Below are 24,277 nucleotides of genomic sequence, written 5' to 3' on the forward strand. Positions count from 1 at the left end.
ATATGAATAGTGTAGTGGTTAAAGCTAAAAGAAAGGTCAATGTTTGAATTTTCCATGTTGGTGAAATCTTTCTCCATGTGGCAGTCATCCTCCATAAAGATTTACAGCCTTGGAAACTACTGGGCTTTCGGATTGGAAGCTGCATTACAAAAGTATGCAGCTCGAATCCACTAGCTGCTCTGCGAGAGAAGGATGGACAGTCTCCTCTCCAGTGATTTACTGCCTCTGAAGACCCGCTGGGAGGGTCAGCTGTGAGTGGGTTCCAACTCAATGATATACAACAACTGCAACTGTGTCCTATGGGGTCACTCTGGGCCAGAAGCTACTCAATGGCAGTGAGCTGTAGTTTTGTTGCTTTTTTTCTTTATGCTGAACTATTTGACTGGGCCCAAGATCAACAGAAGGGTCTTTCAAAGTGAAAGAAGGTGTTGAAGCACAGAATCAGAGAGACATGAGAGGAGCTGGCCCAGAAAGAGGCTATGCTGCTGACTCTGAAGACAGAGCAAAAGGCCACAAATTAGCCTCCAGGAAATGGCAAAGGTAAGGAAACAGGCTCTTTCCTGGAGCCTCTAAAAAGGGACACAGCCCTGCTGACGTCTTGATTTTAGCCAAGTGAGGCAGGCATGAAGTTTCTGACTTCCAAACTGTTAAGATAACAAATTTACACTGTTTAAAGCCACCACGTTTGAGACCACTTGTCTCAGCAGTTATAGGAAGCAAATCTAACAGCTAAAATAGAAATGTTTCAATGAGAAATTACAATCAGAATTTGAAACAAAGGAAAAAACTAGAAAGTGAAAACAAATAGAAAAATCTCAGTTTAAAAAATAGACGATATAAATGAGAGCCAGATGGAAACTTTAGAAGTAAACTATCCAGTAACTAAAACCTCACTAGGTGGGTTCCCAGAGCGAAACAGAGATACAGAGGAAATCATCAGTACATTTGATGGATATAGAGCACATCCCTGGGGTACACTCTTCCCAATTTTGAACCATGCAGTGTTCTCTTGCCAGTGTCACTGGATTATACAGGTAAAATCTGTTGAACTGATGTTAGATATATATTTTATATATACAAATTTTTATTTGGATTAAAGTTTACAAAGCATACTGACTGGTTTCTCTCCCCTCACTCACTCATGTATATTTTGTTCAGAATATTACAATAGCCACAATGTTTGTTAGTCCAATCATTCCACACTATCCTTCCCCACATCCATCCTAGTAAGTGTTCACTGCCTATCAATTACTTTTTTACCCACCCTATTCTACTCCTGATAACCACACTGGATTCTTTCTGTATGTAAACCTGTATCTAGCTTGTTATAACAATGGTATTATACAGTAATTGTCCATTTGTGACTGACTTATTTCACTCAGCATAATGTCCTCTAGACTTAGCCGTGTTGTGTTGTGTTTCATGAATTCTTCACTGTTGCATAACACTCCATTGTGTGAATGTGCCAGTTTCTCTCTCTATTTGATTGTTGATGGACACTTGGGTTGCTTATATCTATTTACTCTTGTGGACTATCCTGTAATAACTTGGGTGTGTATATTTCTGTTTGCATTACAGCTTTTATTTCTTTAGGGTATTTTCCAATAGTGGAATAAGGGGGCTTGTGTGGCCTAAGAAGCTGAGCTGCCAATCCTAGCAGTGGAATAGCAGGATCAAATGCTTACTTCTATTTTCAACTATTTTCTATAGTGGCTGCACCATTCTATATCCTACCAGTAAAGGACAAGAGCTCGAATCTCACCACATCTTTGCAAGCATTTGTTGTTGGCTGTCCTATTGAACTTTGCTACTGTTCCTGAAGTAAGATGAAATGAAATCTAATTGTCATTAAAAGAACTGAAAAATAAAGTCAAGTCTCAAGTTGTAATACTGAGGGATGCTACTAGCAAATTCTTGAATGATCCAGGAAGCATCAAAAGAAGATGGAAGGAATGTACAAAGTCATTGTACCAAAAAATAATTGGTTAATACTGAAAATTTCCAAGAAATACCACATGAACAAGAATCAATAGTAATGAAGGAAGAAGTTCCAGTTCCACTGAAGGTATTGGCAAAAAATAAGGCCCCAGGAAATCAATGGAATACCAACTGACATTTAAACTAACAGATGTAGCCCTGGTGATGCTTACCAGTTTGTACCAGGAAATCGGGATGACAGTTGACAGTTTCAGTCAACTGATTGGAAGAAACCCATGTTTGTTCCCATTCCCAAGAAAGTTGATCCAACATATTGTGTGGAAATTATCAAACAATATTATTAATATAATATGCAAGCAAAATATTGGATGAAAATATTACTTGCATATGATATTAATCCAAAAGATTATCCAAAAATGGCTAGCACAGTACACTGATAGAGAACTGTCAGAAGTTCAAGCTGGGTTTAGAAAAGGCTGTAGCACTAGGTATATCACTGCTGATGTCTGATGGATCCTGGTTGAGAGCAGAGATTATCAGAAGAATGTCTATTTATGTTTTATTAACTATATAAAGGCAATTGCTGATGTAGATCATAACAAAGTATGGCTAATACTGAGAAAAATGGGAGTCCCATAATACTTAATTATTCCTACACAAAATCTATACCTAGACCAAGAAGCTGTTGTCCGAAAAGAGCAAACGTGTATCTTGTACCTTTCTCCATACTTACTTAATCTCTATGCTGAGCAAATCATTGGAGAAACCAGACTCTATAAAAAAGAATGTGGCATCAGAATCAGAGGAAGACTCATTCACAAACTGCATTATGCAAATAACACAACCTTACTTGTTTAAAGTGAGGAGGACTTGAAACACTTGCTGTAGAAGATCAAAGACTACAGCCTTCAATATAGATTACATCTCAACATCAAGAAGACAAAAATCCTTACCACTCGACATCATGATAGATGGGGAAAAGATTGAAATTGTCAATAATTTCATCTTATTTGGATTCATAATCAATACCTTTGGTACCAGCAGATTAGAAGACATATTGCATTGGGCAAGTCTGTTGTCAGGAACCTCTCCAGATTACTGAGAAGCAAAGATATCAGTTTGAAAACTAAGATGCATCTGATTAAGGCCATGGTTTTTATTTTTATTTTTTTAATTTTTTTTTTTTAGGCTGTGGTTTTTTAATCACATCCTTTGTATCAAAGAACTGGACAATGAATAAAGATGACAGAAGAAGAATTGGTGTCTTTGAGCAATGGTGTTGGAGAAGAGTACTGAATATCCATCCCAAAAGAACAAACAGGTATGTCTTGGGAAAAGTGCAGCCAGAGTTCTCCCTGGAGGCAAGAATGGTGAAGCTTTGTCTCACATACTTTGGGCATGTTGCTAGGAGAAGCTACTCCAAGGAAGGGAATTTGGAAAGGTGGAGTGTCAGTGAATGAGAGGAAGACCCTCAACGAGATGGACTGACACTGACTACAGCAATGAGCTTGAGTGTGTCAGAGATGATGAGGATGGCACATGACAGACAGGGTTCAGATCAGTTGTTCACAGGGTCACTTTGAGTTGTACTGGATCTGGTGGCGCCAAATGACAACATCAATAGGCAGCTTGAATCCATTAGCTTCTCCTCAGGAGAGAAATGAGCAATCTTCTGCCATTCGATTTACAGCTTCTGAAGATGCATGGGAGGGTCAAAATGACTTGGTTCCCAACTGACGACAATGAGTTCAGTTGACTAACTAGTGATCTTGAGCATTTCCTCATGTGTTTGTTGGTTATCTGCATGTCTTTTCTGGTGAACAGTTTTTTTCTTTTTTCTACTCATTTTGTAATTGGATTATCTTTTTCTTTTTGAGGTACTCAAATTTTCTATAAATTTTAGATATAAGGCCCATGTCAGATATGTCATTGCCAAATATTTTTCCCTAGTCTGTGGGCTCTGTTTTAACTCTTTTGGATAAATTCTTTTTTATGCATATGTTTTATGTTCTATTGCATTGACTACAAAGCAGAGTGACCCTACAAACAATAGCTCTGAACCCTGACCTATTCTGAGCCAATCGCACAGTTTCTGACACATCTGTCCCCATTGCTACAATCACCATGTCAATCCATCTCATCCTCTCTTGAGGGTCTTCCTCTCCTGTGCTGACTCCACCCTTCCAAACATGATGTCCTTCTCCAAGGACTGGTCCCTCCTGGCAACATGCCCAAAGTATGTGAGATAGAGCTTCAAAATCCTTGGCTCCAAGAAGCGATCTGGTCTCACCTCTCCAGGACAGAACTGTTAGTTTTCTCGGCAGTCCATGGTATGCTGAATACACTTCTCTAGCACCACAGCTCAAAGGCATCAATTCTTCTAGTGTCATCCTTAATCACTGTTCAGCTCTCAGATGTACAGCAAGTAACTGAGAAGACCATGGTCTGGATCAGATACACTTTGGTCTCTAGACTGACATCAGACTTTGCCCGACACATCTTTTGATTTCTTGACTGCTAGTGCCAAGATTGTTGATTGTAGACCTGAGCAAGATGAAACTATTAACAATATCAATCTTTTCTCCATTTATCAATATGTTGTCAATTAGCTATGTGGTGAGAATCTTGAATTTTAGAAAGTTCCATTCATCTATTTTCTCCTAACCTAGTTGTACATTTTTTTTGGTGATGTTTGATAGTCTTTTTATGTAGGTCGGAACTCCTAACTTTGTTTCTATTTTTTATCTGATAATCTTATGAAAAATTTTGGTTTTACTTTTTTATCTTTGATCCACCTTAAGTTAGGTTTTGTTTTGTTTTTTTTAAGTTAGTTTTTTAAATATGGTATGCTGTATGGCATTTGACTGCATGGATCATAACAAATTGTGGCTGACTCTGAGAAGAATGGGAATCCCAGAACGTTTAATCGTGCTAATGCGAAACCTATACTTGGACCAAGAGGCAGTCGTCAGAACAGAGCAGGGCAACACTGCATGGTTCAAAATTGGGAAGGGTGTACGCCAGGGATGTGTCCTATCTCCATACCTTTTCAACCTGTATGCAGAGCAGATTATCCGGGAGGCTGGGCTCTATGAGGAGAAGCGTGGCGTTAGGATTGGTGGACGATCTATCAACAATCTGCGTTATGCAGATGACACAACTTTGCTCGCTGAAACTGAGGAGGACTTCATGCACTCACTGCAGAGGGTCAAGGACTGCAGCCTTCAGTATGGACTGAGGCTCAATGTCAAGAAGACAAAAATTCTCACCACCAGACCAATCGGTAGCATCAGGATGGATGGCGAAGAGATTGAGAGTGTTCACAGCTTCAGTTTGCTCAGTTCCACGGTCAACCCTCTTGGCACCAGTAGCCAGGAAATAAAAAAACGTATTGAGATGGGAAAATCTGCTGTTAGGGACCTCTCTAAAGTACTCAAGAGCAACGGTGTCTCTTTGGAGACTAAGGTGCGTCTGATACAGGCCATGGTTTTTGCAATCACTTGTTATGCATCAGAGAGTTGGACAATGACTAGGGAGGATAGAAGGAGAACTGACGCCTTTGAGCTGTGGTGCTGGAGAAGAGTATTGAATGTACCATGAACTGCCAAGAAAACAAACAGATTCATCCTAGAGAGGGTTAAACCAGGCTGCTCCTTGGAGGCAAGGATTCTGTCGCCTGACATACTTTGGACACGTTGTAAGGAGAGACAGGTCTTTAGAGAGGGACATCATGCTGGGTAGAGTAGAGGGACAGCGCAGGAGGGGAAGACCCTCTATGAGGTGGATTGATTCAGTGACTGGGGTAATTGGGATGGGCGTGTCAGAGGCAATGAGACTGGCACGGGATAGAGCACGGTTTAGGGCTGTTGTACATAGGGTCACTATGAGTCGCAAACGACTTGACGGCACATAACAACAACAACATGCTATACGGATCTTGTTTCAGTGTTCTGCAGATAGAAATTCAGTTTTTCTGGAGTAATTTGTTTTTATATATATTTTTTAACACATGCACACACACAGTCTTGAGGTGGAAAGGAAATGATGAAACGTGTCTCAGAACATCAAGAAGAATGAGAAAATAATAGAAAGGGTATGTATGGGTAAATACAACAGATCTTCCTTCTGTTGAGTTTTTTAAATAATGCATGATGCATAAATAAGGACCATCACACTGTCTGATGAGACTCTTAATATAGAGAAAATATTTACAGAGGAAGTTAAAAGGATTTATACTCTACATAAATTTAATTGGATATTTTTTTTAAATTTTTTTAATTACTATTTTTTGTGCATGTACCGTCAAATCAGATCTGACTGGTACAGGAGGAAATTGTCCCTCCTTCTCCGGCAGAGCATCTGGTGGATTTGAACCGTGTACCTCTGGGATTGCAGTACAGCTTCTTGCCACGAGGCCACCAGAGCTCCCCTGGATATGGTTTTTAACAATACAAGTAGCATAAACCAAGAAGAGTTGAAATCATTCTGTTTCACTCAAGAGGTAAGTTTTACTAGCATTTTTAAAAAGAAGGGGGTTGGGGAAAGCCCAGATTTGAAAGCAAATCTCTCCAGTGGCTTCCTCTCTCACTTAGGCCTTTTATAGAGATGTTTCCTCTCACTGTTCTTCACGGTGATGTATTCCAGTGTCCCTCATGTTACTCCACTTCAGCCACATTCCTTGATTTCATCAAGCACAGCTAGCATGTTTCACCTTAGGATCTTTGTATTTGCTGTACCCTCTTCCCGGAACATTTCTCCCCAGATATGCTACCCCACGGTGCTGCCCTGCTTGGAACAGGACTAGCTGGCCTCTCAGCTTTATTCTAGAATCAGAGTCAAGGAAAAGATTAACCACTCCTTCCTGTCTCACCTTGAAAGCCCAGATCTTCCCAGTGGTCTCCGTGGAGGGCACAGTCAAATTTGGAGCCAGTCAGCTTCTTGTAGATGGTCTGGAGGATTCGGCCATGCACTGGGTCTTGGCTATCCAAGCCACCTGCTCCAAAACATATCCCTTCTCTCAGTGAGAATGCTCCATACAGGAGGACTAGCTACTTCACAGAGGAGGATACATCCAAAATGGGTCTTGGCTGTGCTTAAAACACTTTCTTGTCCCACATCTGGAGCCTGCAGGTTTCCTCCTCACTATGGTACTACATGCATGGCCCGTGGCTTACCCTCAGTTACCAGGGTGAGCAAGTGCTCTCTGTATGAGCACACGTGCGGCACCTGCCCTGGAGCAGCACCTGAGTGGGGCTGGGGCTGGCACTCACACTGGGCAATGGTCAGGATCAAATCCCTTTCTTCATGGAGGCCCTGGTGAAGCTTTGGAGGACCGAAGAGGATGTGACGGAGAGCAGCAAGACCAGTCCTTCGGATAGTTGGCTGAATTTTTTTCTGGGGAGGAAATTGGAGGCAATTGGCTGAACACTGGGTTCACCTGCTACAAAGAACTGTCAAGCCCACATGCAATGACAATTCTGTGGAAAGAAGCAATTCCTGCCATCTGGCTGGTCTCTGGGTAACGGAGAGTGGGCAGAGGCTGTGTTAAAACTAGGCTGGTCTGGAGACAGGCTCTTCCAGCTCTCGGGCCCTTTGCTGGAGATGTCCCCAAGTCTAGGTGTCCCCAGCCAGTCCTCAGCATTCATGCATTCATGCCTTGGGCTTTCTCAGAACTAGTTCCTTAAAGCCAGTAAGACTAGGGAGGTCCTGATATGGTGCAAACTGACCATGCCACCATCTCATCAGTTCATATATTCAGCTACTAGATGAAAGGCTGGAAGTCTGTACCACTCAGATGTACCTAAGAAGAAAGGCTCACTTCTAAAAAAGGGGCTCTTAGTGGAGCCAGTGAAAAGCCTATGGAGCACAGTTGTACTCTGATGCAGCTGGGTCACCATGGTCAGAAGTGTGTCCACAGCAAATGGTTTAATGATAAGAGACATCCAGCTGGAGAGACCTCCCTCCACCTCTCACACAGTGTCAGGTAAGTGGCCAACATTTCCAGCAAGGCTGTTTTTACCTTTTTTGTATGCCTGTGTGTCTCTCTCTGTACAGAACCTAAGTCACAATATCAACTTCTAGGATGGAGAGTCAACAGGAAGGGGTGTTTAGTAGAGCTCCACGCATCTGCAGAGTAGCTGGTGCCTTCTGTCTGTACTGTAGCCAGTGCTCCCAAAACTGGGTTATGCTGGCTTCTTGTGGCTTACGGCCACTGCCATGAGCCTTAGAATACTGTGACACTGGTGTGTTCACGCTCTCTAAGTCCTACAATCCAACCACATTCCTGGTCTTTAGTCTTTTTCTTGAGCTAGGCGCTAGACAAAAAATCAGTAATTGCACTTAACTAAAGCCAGTACTGGCCACTCATGATGTCTTAGAAAGACCCCAGGCCTTTATTTGCCACACGTTTTCTTTCTTTATCTCCACACATCTTTAAATTCCCAATTATTTTCTACTTTATTGAGGAAAAGGTAGATTTTCCTGTACTGGCCAGACTCACTCGGATCCCTAGACAAGGAGTTCTGCCATTTGATTCCTGACCTCTCCATCCCTAAGGGAAGAGTAGGAGAGGGCAACACAGGCATCGAATTGCAAAGCTCTCTGGGCACAGTTCTAGAGAGGCCACTGGGGCCCTGCAGGACACGTGGCACCTTGGTTACCATAACTCTGTTCCTAAATTCTTACCTAAGAAAGGACCCTCAACATTTCTATCCTGTCTGCCCATTTCTCATAGAACAAAAAGAACTTGTTGTTATCCCAATCCTTAGCCTTACCTTGAAGGAGGAGAGGTCTACTGTCTGGAAGTGCTGCAAGGCCTCACTGAAGGAGATGAGCTGCTGAGGCTGGTGTAAAATAGCCTGGCTTCCTGAAGCAAAACAGAAGAAATTCCAGGACTTATAACAACGGCCATTCTGTGAGCAAAATTTCCTGAGGGCCTTCTCTTTATCACTTCCAGTCCAAGCTCTGGCTTCAGACTGCCAACATCAGCTACAAGCAGCCCCCCTTAAAGGGGCTGGAATTATCTGCTGGGCTGACTCCTTTCTGGATGAGGCTGTTCAGAGGCATGTTACATGGGCCTCTGTGATGTGATGGGACAGACCCATCCAGCAAGGAGCTCCCTATGTTCCACGCATCTGTCATGGGACAAGTCAAGCCTGGAGGAGAAACCTACATAGGAATGAACATGTCCTAGTTAAGCTAAGGGTCCTTTCAACTTCACTCCTTCTCACACCTGTATGTGCCCCTCCTCATCCATAGTTAGAGCACACAGTAAACTAACTTATCAGTTAGCAATATGGATGATGGCTGAGAGCCCACGAGAACACATGTGCAGAGGTCAAATGGGGCTCAGGTTAGATAAAACTCCTAGCTCCGTGCTCTTATATCTCTGCCCAACTTCTCTCATAAAGGAAAGAGAGATCATTTTCTCCCAGCCCTCATTGCTTTCCAGCAGGTGGTTTTAGCACCAACCCCGGGGACTTCTTTGTACAGTGAACAACCTACCCTACCTTCTGCCAATGCTCCAGCTACCTACCTCCATCCTATGCCCAGGTGCATCACTCTACAGAGGCTGAGCCTAACCACAATCCTCTCTGATGTCTACACAAGAGAGGATGGTGCCACTGTCAGGAGCAGGGCTGTGCAAAGGGTGTGCCATGCCTGCAGTTACCGGTCTCTGGCTGGATGCTGTCCACAGCTTCCCATTCTTCTTGGGCTCTGAGCACCTCAGTACTTAGAACTGTAATAGTGAGAAAAGGACACTGAGATCAGAGTATGTCTGGACTGCTGTAGCCACCCCAACCTCATCTGCTTGCCTCAGTCTTGTCCCACTCTAACGCTTCTTCACAGCTGCCAGCATGAGCTATGGAAAAGGCAGCTCCCTCCTCAACCCAGGGACTTTCCACAGCCCTCAAGGTAAAACCCCAACCCTTCATTGGTTACCTCTACCACCTGCATCCTTCTTACCTCCCTAGCTTGCCCTATGCCTATTCACAGCTACTGAAAGCTCCTCAACACACTTGACCCCTTCCTCCTTGTACCTACCTGGGCACACACTACACACCCCTGCTGAGTCACCTTCCCTTCCAACCCTGGCTATGAATCCCCATTTCAGCCTTCAGGTAACCCTGATACTGACTCACTGGAGGTTGTCCTTCACCTCATCAGTCTGGACTAGGAGTCACACCTGAGGGACCCGGATATATTCATCATGAGTGTGGGAACTGCCTGTCTGACTAGACTATGGCCTATATGAGGGCATCTTTCTACAGAACCCAGCAGAGTGCTTGGCACATGCTAGGTGCTCAAAAAAGGTTCCATGTACAAGTGAATGAAAACCATAACCAAATCCAAACAAGTCCCTCAAGTTGACTGACTCATGACAAGCCCACATGGGACAAAGAGGAACTGCTCCATACATAGTGCAAAGAGTGGTTTTTCAAGAATAGATTGCTAGACCTTTCTTCTGAGGCACCTCTAGGTGGACTTGAACCTTCAACCATTTATTTCTCTAGAAGACCTGAGTTTAATCACATGTGCCAGCCAGGGACACCAAAAGCATGGTAAGGGGAGGGGGGAAGCAGTGGGATGGGCTTTCTGTAACTATTGCTTTTATTCTTTTTTTCTTTAATTTTAACTTTATTATTTTTTGTGTGTACCGTCAAATCAGATCTGACTGGTACAGGAGGAGATTGTTCCTCCTTCTCCAGCAGAGCATCCAGTTGATCCAAACTGTGCACCTCTGAGACTGCAGTGCAGCTTCTTGCCTCTAGGCCACCAGAGCTTGCCTATTCTTTTTTCTTGAATTGGAATTTTAATGGAAATTTATAGAGACTTTGGATTCCCATTCATTCATTTTTACACATCTTCCTCCCTGCCCACCCCTCCCCCAAGTCTGTTTTTCTCTTTGAAAAGAAAAAAAAATTCTTTTCACTGTTATACAATCCCCCCTCCCCAGTCCACTTTACTATGCAGCTCTTATTCTGGACTCTTGTAATGAAAATAATACTTAATCATATATTCCTTTTAAATAGTTCTCTCTCTCATCTATGTCAGTGCAGTGTACTTTTATTCTTTAGGGCAAATTGCTAGAGGAAGTTCCTAACACTCGCTTTCCAACAGAGGGCATCGACAAAGTGAAGGAAGGAGAGACCAGCTTAACACCAAAAATATAAAACAGTTCAGGGCAGCTACTCTCTGTTTCACTCTTTGCTGAGAAACTCACATGGCAATGAACTGTATTAAGAGTATACTTGACAACAAAACAAAATGCTGCCTGAAACTCTGAACACTAAGGGTCAATGAATAAATAAAGTGGCTGGAAGAAGGAGAAGAAGTACACGCTGGGGCAAACTGCCTGCTTGCAGTTCATCTCCAGCACTTAACCAGCTACTTCCCTGGGCAAGTTACTTAAGCATCAGACAATCTCTCACCATGTTGCCACTGCTACATGTGGTCCAATTGGAACCACTAATAGCTGGCTCTCCAGCAGGTTTTCAGAGGCTGTAAATCACACCAGAGGAGACTGCCTATCTTTCTCCCAGGAGCTGCTAGTAGATGTAAACAGCCTTATGGTTGGCAGTGCAGCTCCTTACACTAGGCTGTCAAAGCTCCCTCTTCTCTCCCTAATAAACAAGCGGTAACTGTGCAATTTGGAAGCAAATGTGGAATAAAGGCCAGTGCCCAGTAAACACCACCTATTCTTACTGCCTGTGGTCAGGAATCTCTCCAAGGTCTAGAAGAACAATTATGTCACCGTAAATTCTAAGATGTGCCTGATTAAAGCCATGGTCTTTTTAATCATTCATTATGCATCTGAGGGCTAGACAATGAATAAAGATGACAGAAGAAGAATCAATGCCATTGAGGGCTGATATTGGAGAAGAATATAAAATATTTCACGAACTGGCAAAAGAACAAACAGATGTGTCTTGGAAAAAGTGCAACCAGAGTGCTCCTTAGAAGAAGCTTCATCTCACTTACCTGTTGCTAGAAGAGGCTATTCCTTGGGAAGGAATCATCTTTGGATAGGTGGAGGGTCAGCAAAAGAGGAAGATCCTCAGTGAGATGGATTGACAGAGTGACTGCGGCAATGGGCTCAAGTGTGTTGGGTATGATTAAGATGGGACAGGTAAGGACAGAGTTGAAATCTGTTGTTCATAGGGTTGCAAAGAGTTGTTATCAACTCAATGGCACCTACCAACAATCACAAAAACATTATTATTGCTACAAACATGGGCTGGGTAACTACAGCATGCATGATGTTCAAATGTGATGTGGGGTAGAGGTCATGAATGCTGGGTCTAATTCAATCTTGTCAGCCCTAAACTCTGAATGGATGAGCAGACATGGTGCCTCAGTGTTTCCAAGACAAACAATCAAGCAGAATACTTGGCTGGTCAAGACATAAAACGTGCTGAACCCTTGGGAAATGAAGAAACCTGAGCAGAAGCAGGAGTGGAGCAACAACAAAGAACTCTTATCATGAGGCTGAAAGCGTCCTCTGACTCCTCATCTCACTTACACACAGCTCTGTAGTTCCTCACTCTTCAACTTCTCATCTGCACTCTTCAAATCTTCAGCACTGTGATCCATCTTTGACCCCTCACCACTCACCTACAAATAATCTGTGAGACAGGAGCATAAACCTCCCTGAAAGAGCATGGCCATTTGCCGTCATAGCAGGAGTCAACAGAAGGTCTGGTCTCAAGTAGCAACATCAATCTGATGTCTAAAAAACTTCATCCAAGATCTACAAATGCCCACACTGGACAGAAGCTTTTCTTTCCTCTTGGAACCAGATAGACCCTCCTGGTTCTTCTGAAGAGGATCCTGATGAACAAAAGGACATGAGGAAAAAGGGCAAATCTTCAGCATAACAACACAGCGGACATCAGTACTCTTCTGCATCTTTTCTTTCAACTGCCTTCTTTATTTAGGGTTCTACTCCACTTATTCATAAGTACACAGCATTGCTATTTTCTCTAGTCTATCAAAGCTGAGTGTCTGAGAGATGCAAAAGCATAATGAACTCAGTTACCAACTACAAGGCTAGAGGTTGATGTTCACCTGGAAGAAAGGCCTGGTGGTTTTCCCTAATAAAGGCACTCATTGAAAACCCTACAGAGCAGGTTCACTCTAGCACTCCAGATTTACTGAGTCAGAATTGATTCAAAGGCAACTAGTTTTTGCAATGAACTTACATTAGTGTTGTTAGGTGCTGTTGAATCGAGTTTGAACTCACAGCGACTCTACAAACAACAGATCTGAACCCTGTCCTATCCTGTGCCATCAGCCAAAAGCAATGTTGAAAAAAGTTTAAATTGTTTCATACAATTAAAAAGTACCTGGAAGCAGACAAAATCACAATGAGATACCATCTCACCCCAGTAGCAGTGGCCAAGTTTAACAGGACAAGTAAAAAATGTTGGTGAGGATGTGGAGAGCTCAGAACTCTCATACACTAGCGGTGGGATTGTAAAATGGTACAACCATTCTGGAAGGCAGTTTGGTAATTCCTCAAAAAGCTGAACACAGAAATTCCATATGATCCACCTTTTCCACTCAAGAAAATTAGGACTGAGACACAAACAGAGATCTATATACTAGTACTCACAGAGGCGTTATTCATCATGGCAAGAACATGGAAACAAGCCCAAATGTCCAACCACAATCGAATGAACTGAGAAATGGTGGTGCATTCACACAATGGAATTCTACGCAGGATTCAATAGCAATTATTTAAAAAATAACTAAGTAACTTGGGAGGGACTAGAGAGTATTATGTTAAGTCAACTAACCCAGTCCCATAAGGACAAATACAGTATGAGACCATAACTGTAGAAACATAAAGATCACTAGTAAAACGTGTGTGAGGATCCAAGGAGGGGAGGGGAGGAAGAGTGGGGTGAGGACGGGCAGGGGGTAATCATAGGGTCACATCACGTGATGGATGGAGGGAGGGGTAGGTAAAGGAAATGGGAAAGATCTAGCAGGGATCTGGAGGACAGAGCAATGGTGGGTATAATTTAGTGTTGATTAATTAAAAAAATAAAAGAATCAAAATTATTGTATGAAACACAATGTAGAAGGATAGTGTGAAAAACAATGTGTATGAACTTAGTAAGCAAATCAATATAAAAAAGTACCTGGCACATCAGTGCTTGTGGTATTTAAAATTTAAAAAAATCTCAGTATTTAAAATGCCTAATAATGTTGGGTTTATCGTCATGTAATAAAGGCAAAGTTATACATTAAAAAAGAACTTGACAGACTCACAAATTAATTTTCTACATTATTAAAAGCAGAACGTATTTAAAAAGTATCATATTTGAAATGTTACAGTTTAGGTTGCAGGAGTAATAAATAACTAGAAAGATTCATACTAATGAACACTCACTATGATTTGCATTTTATGTGGTAAGTACTTGTAGCTTAGAGATAAAGAGTGATGCTGCAAACTCAAAGGCATGCAGTTTGAATCCACCCGCTGCTCCTTCGGGAAAAGATGAGCAGTCTTCTCCTGTTCAATTTACTGCCTCTGATAACCCAAAAGAGGGTCAGCTATGTGTCAATAAAAAACAACAAAAAGCACTTTATTTACATTTTCTCATGTAATCCTTACAAAATTTCTTTAAGGCAGGTTCTAATATAATCTCTGATCTATTGTTGTTGTTATGTGCTGTTGAGTTGCTTGAGACACGTAGCAACCCTATGTATGACTACTCTAAACCCTGCTCTATCCTTGCCAATCTTATTGTTTCTGACACAGCTATCCCCATTATCCCAGACACTGAATCAATTCAACCCATTCAGGGTCTTCCTTTCTTGCACTGTTCTTCCACCCTCCCAAGCATGACATCCCTCTCCAATGGCTGCTCCTTGCAACATGTCCAGAGTATGTCAGACGAAGCCTCAGAATCTTTGCTTCCAAGGGGCAGCCTGGTTTCACTCTCAGGACAAGCCTGTTTGTTCTTCTAGCAGTTCATGGTATATTCAATATTCTTCTCCAGCACCACAGCTCAAGGCATCAAGTTCTCCTTCTATCATCCCTAGTCAATGTCCAGCTTTCTGATGCATAGCAAGTAACTGCAAAGACCATGGCCTGGACCAGGTGCACCTTAGTCTCCAGACGGACATTGTTGCTCTTCTTCAGTACTCTGGAGAGGTCTCTGACAGCAGACTTTCCCAGTGCAATTCATCTTCTGATTTCCTTGCTGCTGGTACCCAGAATGTTGGCTGTGGAGCCAAGCAAACTTAAGGTGTTAACAAATCTCAGTCTCTTCACCATCCATCATGATGCTGCCCATTGATCTAGTGGTGAGAATTGTTAATTTCTTGATGCTGAGCTTCAATCCATATTGAAGGCTGCAGTCCTTGACCTTATGCAAAATGTACTTCAGGTCCTTCTTGGTTTCAGCGAGAAGGGTTGTGTCATCAGCATAACGCAGACTGTTGATGAGTCTACCTCCAATCCTGCTGCCATATTCTCTTCATAGAGCCCAGCCTCCTGGATAATCTGTTCTGCATATTGGCCAAAAAGGTATGGAGATAGGACACATCCCTGGCATACAACCTTTCTGATTTTGAACTATGCATGTTTCCCTGCTCTGTTCTGATGACTGCCTCCTGGTCCAAGTACAGGTTTTGCATAAACACAATCAAATGTTCTGGAATTCTCATTCTTCTCAGAGTCAGACACAGTTTGTTGTGATCCACACAGTCAAATGTCTTTACCTACTCAATGAAACACAGATAGACATCCTCTGGTACTCTTTGCTTTCAGCCAAGATCCATCTAACATTAGCTATAATATCTCTAGTACCATGGCCTCTTCTAAACTCAGCCTGCCCTTCTGGCAATTCTCTGTTGATGTTCTGTTCCAGTAGTTTTTGGATAATTTTCAGCAGAATATTGCTTGCATGTGACATTAACGATACGATTTAATAGTTTCCACACTCTGTCAGGTCACCTTTCTTTGGAATGGGAACAAATATGGATCTCTTCCAGTCATTTGGCCAGATGAAGAAATGAAGGATTAGAAAGGTAAGTAACTTGCTCAAGATCCTATAGCTATCTCATGACAGCCAGGATTTAAACAAGAGATATTTAAGACCTAGATAGAGTTTCTGAATTATTGAGTGTGTTTTTTTCAGTAAGAAATTAGCAGTGAGCTTTAACTATAGGACAGAAAGGACTATGTGAAGAAGATTAAATAGAATACTTTTTTAAAAGCCTATCTCACTTGATTTTCATAATACCTCCATGAATGTAAGGGAGGTATTGATCTCTCCACTGTAGAAATGAGATGATATGACTTGTAAGATGTACTCAGTAGACTGTTGGCAGAAAAACATTAGAACTCATGTCTTTGATTTCTCAAAGTATTGATACCAATCTTCTACAGAACAAGGAGTGAGAGCAAACCAAACGCTGAACAATAAGTCCACCAGAAGGTCTGCCTAGGACCCTTCCCACACACCTGGGCCCTTAAGGGGGACCTTACTGGCTGGCTCCCATTCATGTGCTTCTGTTGTCAGGGCCTGCAGGATACTGTGGTTCTTCAACTCTGAGATCTGTAGGAGCAGCAGAACTTTAGGGTGAGGATGGAATCCATACATCACTGCCCACCTACTATGCTAAATGTCCCTTGAAATGGCCAGAAGGAGCTAGTTTGCCTTGATGGGTTATTTAAGGCCATTTTTAAAGTCAGGTACTTGGAAAACTCTAATTACCATCTCAAAGTTGGGCAATGTGGGGGACAAATGTGTTTCCCCCTTTGAAAGTGAACACACAAAAATTTACACAACTCTGAAGACACTAGTATTCCCACTATACGTTATACTCTGCTTCTTCATTATAACTATGTCCTCACTAAACAGAGGTGGTTGTAGAAAGTTTGTGTCCCTCACTCCCTCTCCTCAGCAAGAGATCCTAAAGGGCAGGGTCAATGACATCCTGCGTCCCAGTGCTTAGCACTCAACTCTACAACAGTGCATGACAGAAGCTTGCCTTGACAGGGGCCATGGAAGTATGAGAAATACATACAGGAATTCTTCTGAAAGTGGGAAGAATGTGATTCTCCTTGTCATATGGTGGAGAGAACGCAGCAGGCATTGTTTCAACCTGAAAGATATAACCAAGATCAATTTCATGGGTATATATCAATCCCACAAAGACGATAATTTAAATGCCAAACCCTCTCCCCCTAGTGTCACAAAAATGGATCAGCTTCGCAGGGGCTCTCAAGTCAATTGGCATAACATTGTCCATAAAATAATATTCTATAGCCTACTTCAATGATTAGAGGTCCTAAAAGCTTGTGAGTGGCCATCAAGGTACAACTACTGGTTTCTTTCCATCTAGAGCAAAGAAAAGGGAAGAAATTGGAAGACTAAAAGACTTGTGGGCCATGTACACTTCTGTGTCCATAATCTTGAGACCATCAAAACGAGATAGCACTTAGCTACCACTGCTTACACTCTGAAAAGTGTCACTATCCAAGGTATCTGATGTTGTTGCTGTGTGCCCTCAAGTAGACTACAACTCATAGAGATGCTAGGCAGAACCTTATCCTATCCTGCACCATCCTCATGATTTCCAACATACGTGAGCTCACTGGTACAGTCAGTATGTCAAACCATCTTGTTGAAGGTCTTCCTGTGTGATCCTCCACCTTTCCCAGCATGACACCTTTTTCCAAGGACTAGTCCCAACTAACCATGCCCAAAGGATGTGAAGTAGTTTTACTATCCTTGCCTTTCAGCAAAACTCTGTTTTCCCTTATTTTAAGATAGATTGTTCCAGTCCATGGGATATTCAGTATCCTTCAGCAACACTATAATTCAAAGACATCAATTCTTCTGTCATCTTTACTTATTGTCCAACTTTCAGATGCATCCCAAGCAGCTGAAAATACCTTGGCTTGGGTCAGGTGCATCTTAATCTTTAAATAGCTATCTTTGTTCTTTAGCACTTTAAAGAAGTCCTTGACAACAAAATTTCCCAGTGCAACACATCTTTTGATCTCCTGACTACTGCTACTATAGATGTTGATTGTGGATTCAAGTACAATAGAACCCCTGACAACCACAATCTTTTTTTCTCCATTATGATGCTGCTTATTGGTCCAGTGGTGAAGACTTTTGTTTTCTTGATATAGAGATGCAATCCATATTGAAGGCTTAGAGCAAGGGCAATGTGGGGATGGTTAAGTCTGACCTCTGCTAGCTCCACAGGGGGAAACTGCCCCCATCAATAACATCCACAAAACAAAACTAATTCCCATGAGGTCAGACATGTCTTCCCATGCTCCTGAACCTACTTACTGGGTACAAACTATGTTGCAGTGATCACACAGACTTCACAGAACCATACTCACAGTTATAGGGTTTATTTGGAAAATCAACAATTGTAATTCAGGTGAACAGCATGATACAATCCCTCAGGTGAGAGAGCTTTTCAAATAACAGCAAGATAAATCCCTTAGTTTCAATTAACAGCAAGATACAATCCCTGGTGCAGGAATCTCTGGCCCTGAAGGATATGTGCTGCAATCTGTTTCCTGTTCTTTCTTGGTGGTGAGATTCCCACTTTCTGCCACTGAATATACTAAGTGTAATGGAGAAACTAGTCAATTTCCTTCTGGATAGACTAACATACCCTATTTGCATGAAGCAGAAATGGCCTCTTCAGATGTTGATGATGTAGGCGGGCCATGTGTTTGCAGGGCAGGCAGAGTTGAGATATCTGGATCAGATTAAGGATAGTCTAGGGCCAAATGTTGAGCAACAGTAGTCTTTGATCTTCTTTACTTTCTTTACTTTTCTTTACACAAGGTTGTGTTATCTGCATAATGTAAGTTGTTGATGAGTCTTCCTTCAATCTTGAGGCCACATGTATTAGGGTTGTATCCTTTCTCCACACCTATCCAATCTATATGCTGAGAAAATAATTTGAGAAGCTGGACTATATTAAGAAGAATGAGGCATCAGGACTAGAAGTATCTAATAAAGTAGGGGGGGAAAATGGAGGGAAAAAACCCAAAGCTATGAAAAGTAATCTGAATGCACAAGTCCACCAATTGCTGAGAAAGATGAGGCAACCTTGTCCTATGAAGAGTCATAGCATTGAGTCATACTATGAAGTAAGTATAACCTTAATACCAAAAAAGAAAACTAAAGACCAATATCTCTCATGAATACAGATGCAAAAATCCTTAACAAAATCCTAGCCAACAGAATCCAAAAGCACATCAGAAAAAGAATCTATCATGACCAAGCAGGATTCATAACAGGCATGTAGGAATGGTTCAACATATGAAAAACAATCAATGCAATTAAAAATATTAACAAAGCAAATATTAAGAACCACATGATCTTAGCAATTGATGCAGAAAAGGCATTTGACAAAATTCAACACCCTTCCTGTTAAAGAAACTTAGCAAAATTGGAATAGAAGGGAATTTCTTCAACATAGTGAAAAGTATATATGCAAAACCATGAGCCAGTATCGTTCTCAATGGAGAAAGACTAAAAACATTTGCCTTGTGAACAGGGACCAGACAAGGATGGCCACTGTCACCGCTTTTGTTCAATATGTATTGGAAGTGCTTGCTAGGGCAATACGACAAGAGAAGGAAATAAAAGGTATCCATATCAGCAAAGAAATGATATGATAGTGTACACAGAAAACCCCAAAGACTCAACAAAAATACTGTTAAAGCTAGTAGAACAATTTAGTAGAGCAGCAGGACATAAGATCAATATCCAAAAGTCAGTGGAATTCCTCTATAGTAACAAAGAAAACTCAGAGAAGGAAACCAAGAAAGCAATACCATTTACAATTGTCATTGTTGTTAGATACCATCGAGTCAAATCTGACTCTTAGTGACCCTATGAACAAAAGATCTGAACCCTGTTCTATCCTGCATTGTCCTCACACTTCCTGACACACGAGTCCACTCCAGCAGTCACTGTGTCAATCCGCCTAGTTGAGCCTACCTTCCACCCTTCCCAGCATCATGTCCTCCGAGGAAAAGCCCCTCCTAGCAACATGCCCAAAGTATGTGAGGTGAAGTCTCATCTTTCCTGCCTCCAAAGAATATTCGGGCTCACTCTCTCCAAGACCTATCTGTTTGTTCTCTTGGCCATCCATAGGATATTCAGTGCTCTGCTCCAACACCACAGCTCAAAGGCATCAATTCTTTTTCTGTCATCCTTAATTAATTATCCAGCTCTCAGGGGCATAGCAAATATTCGAAAAGACCATGGCCTGAATCAGATGTCTATTAGTCCTCAAACTGACATCATTACTCCTCAATAATTTGGAGAGGTCCCTAACTGCAGATTTTCCCACTGCAGTGCATCTCCTCATTTTCTGACTGCTTGTACCAAGAGTGGTAATTGTGGATCCAAGCAAAATGAAGCTGTTGACAGTTTCAATCTCCTCTCTATTCATCATGACACTGCCTATCTGTCAAGTGGTAAGAATCTTTGTTTTCTTGATATTGAGAAGCAATCCATACTGAAGGCTGCATTCTTTGATCTTCTCCAATAAGTACCTCAAGTCCTCCTCACTTTCATCAACCAAGGTGTATCATCTGCATATTGCAGGTTATTTATGAGTCTCCCTCAAATTCTGATGCCACACTCCTCTTCAAAGAGTGCAGCTTCTTGTATAATTTGCTCAGCATAAAGACTAAATAGGTATGGAAAGAGATTACAACTCTGATGCATTCTCTTCTCAACTTTAAACTGAACATAAGATTTCAAAGGGAAGCTAGGGAGGACGAAGCAAAGTTTTATTATGGAATGTGCAGAGAGCTGGAATTGGAGAATAAAAAGGGAAGACCTTGCTCTGCATTTCTCAAGCTGAAAGAACGGAAAGATACTATGGGCAATATATTGAATGACCCAGAAAACATCAAAAGAAGATGGAAGAAATATACAGGGTCACTGTACCAGAAATAACTGACACTGATAAATTTCAGGAAGTACCATATGAGCAAGAGCCAATGGTAATGAAGGAGGAAGTAGAAGCTGCATTGAATGCACCAGTAAAAATAAGCCCCCAGGAATCGATGGGATACCAACTGACTTACTTCTATTAATAGATGCAGCCTTGGATGTGCTCACCAGTCTATACCAGGAAATTCAGAGGACAGCTGTCTGGTCAATAGATTGGAAGAGGTCCATATTTGTTTCAGTTCCCAAGAAAGGTGATCCAACTGACTGTGGAAACTATTGAACAATATCATTAATATCCATAAGCAGGCAAAATGCTGTTGAAGGTCATTAAAAAAATGACTAAAACAGTACATAGACAGGGAACTGCCAAAAGCTCAAGCAGGATTTACAAGAGGCTGTGGCACCAGGGATATCACTGCTGGTGTGAGATGGATACTCGCTAAAAGTAAAAAATACCAGAAGAATGTATATTCATGCTTTATTGATTAGGCAAAGGCATTGAGTGTGTGGATCATAACAAATGGGAATCCCAGAGCACTTAATTGTGCTCATACAGAACCTATACCTGGACCAGGAGGCTGTTGTGCAAAGAGAGCAGGGGAACACTGCACCATTTACAATAGGCAATCACAAATTGAGATATTTGACAGTGACCCTAACGAGAGATACAAAACACCTGTACAAAGAAAACTACAAAACATTTCTGCGAGACATAATAAAAGACCTAAAGAAATGGAAAAATGTGGACTGTTCTTGGATAGGAAGACTCAATATTGTGAAAATGACAATCCTACCAAAAGCATTCGACAAGTTCAACACAATCCCAATGCAGATACCAAATTCATTTTTCAAGGATATTGGAAGGGAAATTGGCATGTTTATTTGGAAAGGAAAGAGACCTCGAATAAGCAAAACACTTCTGAGAGACAAAAATGAAGTGGGAGGCATGCCACTCCCTGACCTCAAAATCTACCTCAAAAACTACTACACAGTTTTGGTAAATAAAACGTTACGGTACTGGTACAATGACAGGCACATAGACCAATGGAACAGAACTGAGAACCCAGAAATAGATCCAGCTATCTATGGATCTATGGTTAACAGATATTCAACAAGGAAATCAAACCTATCAAATGGGGAAATGACAATCTCTTCAACAAATGGTTCTGGCAAAACTGGACTGCTACCTGCAGAAAGCTGAAACAGGATCCACATCTCACACCATACACAAAAATCAACTCAAGGTAGATCAGAGACCTGGCAGTAAAGCCCAAAACCATAAAGTTCATCAGAGACAACCTGGGATCAAGCTTAGATGGCCTGTTGTTGTTGATTTCTGTTAAGTAGAGCATGACTCATAGCAACCCTATGAACAAAAGACCTGAAGCCTTTCTATAAACAATCATCATTTCTCAAAGTTCATAGTCTCCAGAGGCATGTTGTTTAGGAAGTGGATGCCTCTCCTGCTTCCAATAGATGGCTTAGTCTATAGTATAAAGAGACTGCCAAATACAATCAGAAATGCTCAACCTGGAGAGGATAAAATTGACGAATAGGATCTTCTAAAGAGTAAATGTGTGCGCATCAAAAACCTTTTTCAACAGAGTAAAAAGAAAACCTACTGGCTGGGAAAAAAATATTTGGCAATCCCATTTCAGACAAGGGTCTCATCTAAAAAGTTTATAGAATCTTACAGGGCCTCCACAAGAAAAAGACTGATAACACAATTACAAAATAGGCAAACGACATGGAAAGAATTTTCACAGAGGAAGATATGTGGATGGCCAACAGACACACGAAGAAATGCTCAAAATCACTAGCAGCAAGAGAGATGCAAATCAAAACCACAAATCTCAATCCAGTAGCAGTGGTAAAACAGGACAGCAAGCAATCAATGTTGAAGAGGATGTGGCGAGAAAGGAATGCTAATACATTGGTGGTGGGATTGAAAAATGGTACAATCACTCTGGAAGGCAGTTTGGTGCTTCCTCAAAAAGCTGAACATAGAAATTTGTTATGACATGCTGGGAATATTCTTGGAATATGCCCTGAGAGAATGAGAACTGAAGCACAGAAACTTGTACACCAATGTTCACAGCAGTGTTATTCACCATTGAAGGACATGGAAACAGCCCAAAGGTCCAAACACAATCGAATGGAGTGAGAAATTATGGTACATTCACATGATGTAATACTATGCAGCATGCAGGAGCAATGATTTTGTAAATTACTACCTAACTTGGGAGGGACTGGAGAACATCATGCTAAGCGAACTAACTCAGTCTCATAAGGACGAATACTGTGTAAGAACATTATTGTAGAATGAGTATGAGGATCCAAATTGGGGGAGGGTGGGAGCAAAGGGCTGAGGATGGACAGTGCAGGGGGAGCATTAATCATAAGGTTACACAGTTTAATGGGGGGGGGAGATAAGGAAATGGGAAGGATATGGTGTGAAAAACATGTTTTTGAACTTTGTAAATAAAATAATTTCTTTTTTTTTAAAAATCACAGTCTTGGAAACTCATGAGTCAGAATAAATTGGCTGGCATTTAGTTTGGCTTTTGGCTACTCAGCAAGGTCTGTGTAGCCATAGAGAAGAATTAAAATCACAATAAAATTTAAAAAGAAAAAAACCTATAGCTGTTTCCTGAACCCAACTTTAACTGGTTATTTTTTGACAAGAATAAACAGCAATTTTGCCAAAAGGGAAACTGAAATTCTTGGAAATAAATGGAGAAGGAATCTTTTTCACTCTACATACCATTCAGATTTTGAACCATATAATAGTGTCTTGAAATCCCAGATTATCTTGCTGTTCTAATCTTTTCTGTATATTTCTGCCAACTAACAAATCTTCCTTGGAGACAAAGATGAATGTCTAAACATACCAGTGCTGAGCAAACTCCCTTCAATGCGTTATTAGCTCCCACTCCAAGTCCATAAATACATCTGCAGTTCCTCTACTTGTTCTTGTACCTTGGCTCTTGTGGTTTTCCATCAGGATACACTCCCACCTTCTGTGTGTCTTCTGGTCTCTTAAAGAACAGTTTCACCTTTTCTTTTTTAAAAAAAAAATTCAAGAGAGATTTTAATATTTGGAAAGATTTCTAAAAGCAAATGAGTTCTCACAGGAAGATGGTCTGAGTTTCACCTTTTCAATGTGACCTCCATTCCATATGTGATATACAAAGGTCTCTTACTTCTCTTAATCGTATAGCCCTTTCTGTATGTAGCACAAGTTCTTCTGCAAAAGTCTACTTCTTCCATTTCTCACCCCATTCCTTGCATCAGATTTTATGATGTTTTGAATATAACGCTCTTCTACTTCTTTTATGGTTTCCACACATTAATTGCATAGTTGTTGTCAACTC

The 24,277-nt window shown here is 41.5% G+C and overlaps 1 protein-coding gene across 1 annotated transcript in view; it reads right to left on the minus strand.

The window, feature by feature from the left end:
- The window catches only part of ELMOD3 (ELMO/CED-12 domain containing 3), a 54,443-nt gene that overhangs the window by 29,110 nt on the left and 1,056 nt on the right, over positions 1 to 24,277 (minus strand). Inside the window, exons 2-7 of the mRNA XM_006900394.1 lie at positions 16,984 to 17,061; positions 16,442 to 16,511; positions 9,608 to 9,676; positions 8,712 to 8,803; positions 7,209 to 7,332; positions 6,809 to 6,931 (exon numbers count right to left, since the gene is read on the minus strand). Coding sequence (XP_006900456.1) covers positions 6,809 to 6,931; positions 7,209 to 7,332; positions 8,712 to 8,803; positions 9,608 to 9,676; positions 16,442 to 16,511; positions 16,984 to 17,061 — 556 coding nt within the window. The remainder of the gene's footprint in view (positions 1 to 6,808; positions 6,932 to 7,208; positions 7,333 to 8,711; positions 8,804 to 9,607; positions 9,677 to 16,441; positions 16,512 to 16,983; positions 17,062 to 24,277) is intronic.

Source organism: Elephantulus edwardii, unplaced genomic scaffold, assembly GCF_000299155.1.
Source record: "Elephantulus edwardii isolate Elephantulus edwardi_28Jun2011 unplaced genomic scaffold, EleEdw1.0 scaffold00283, whole genome shotgun sequence".
Taxonomy (NCBI): domain Eukaryota; kingdom Metazoa; phylum Chordata; class Mammalia; order Macroscelidea; family Macroscelididae; genus Elephantulus; species Elephantulus edwardii.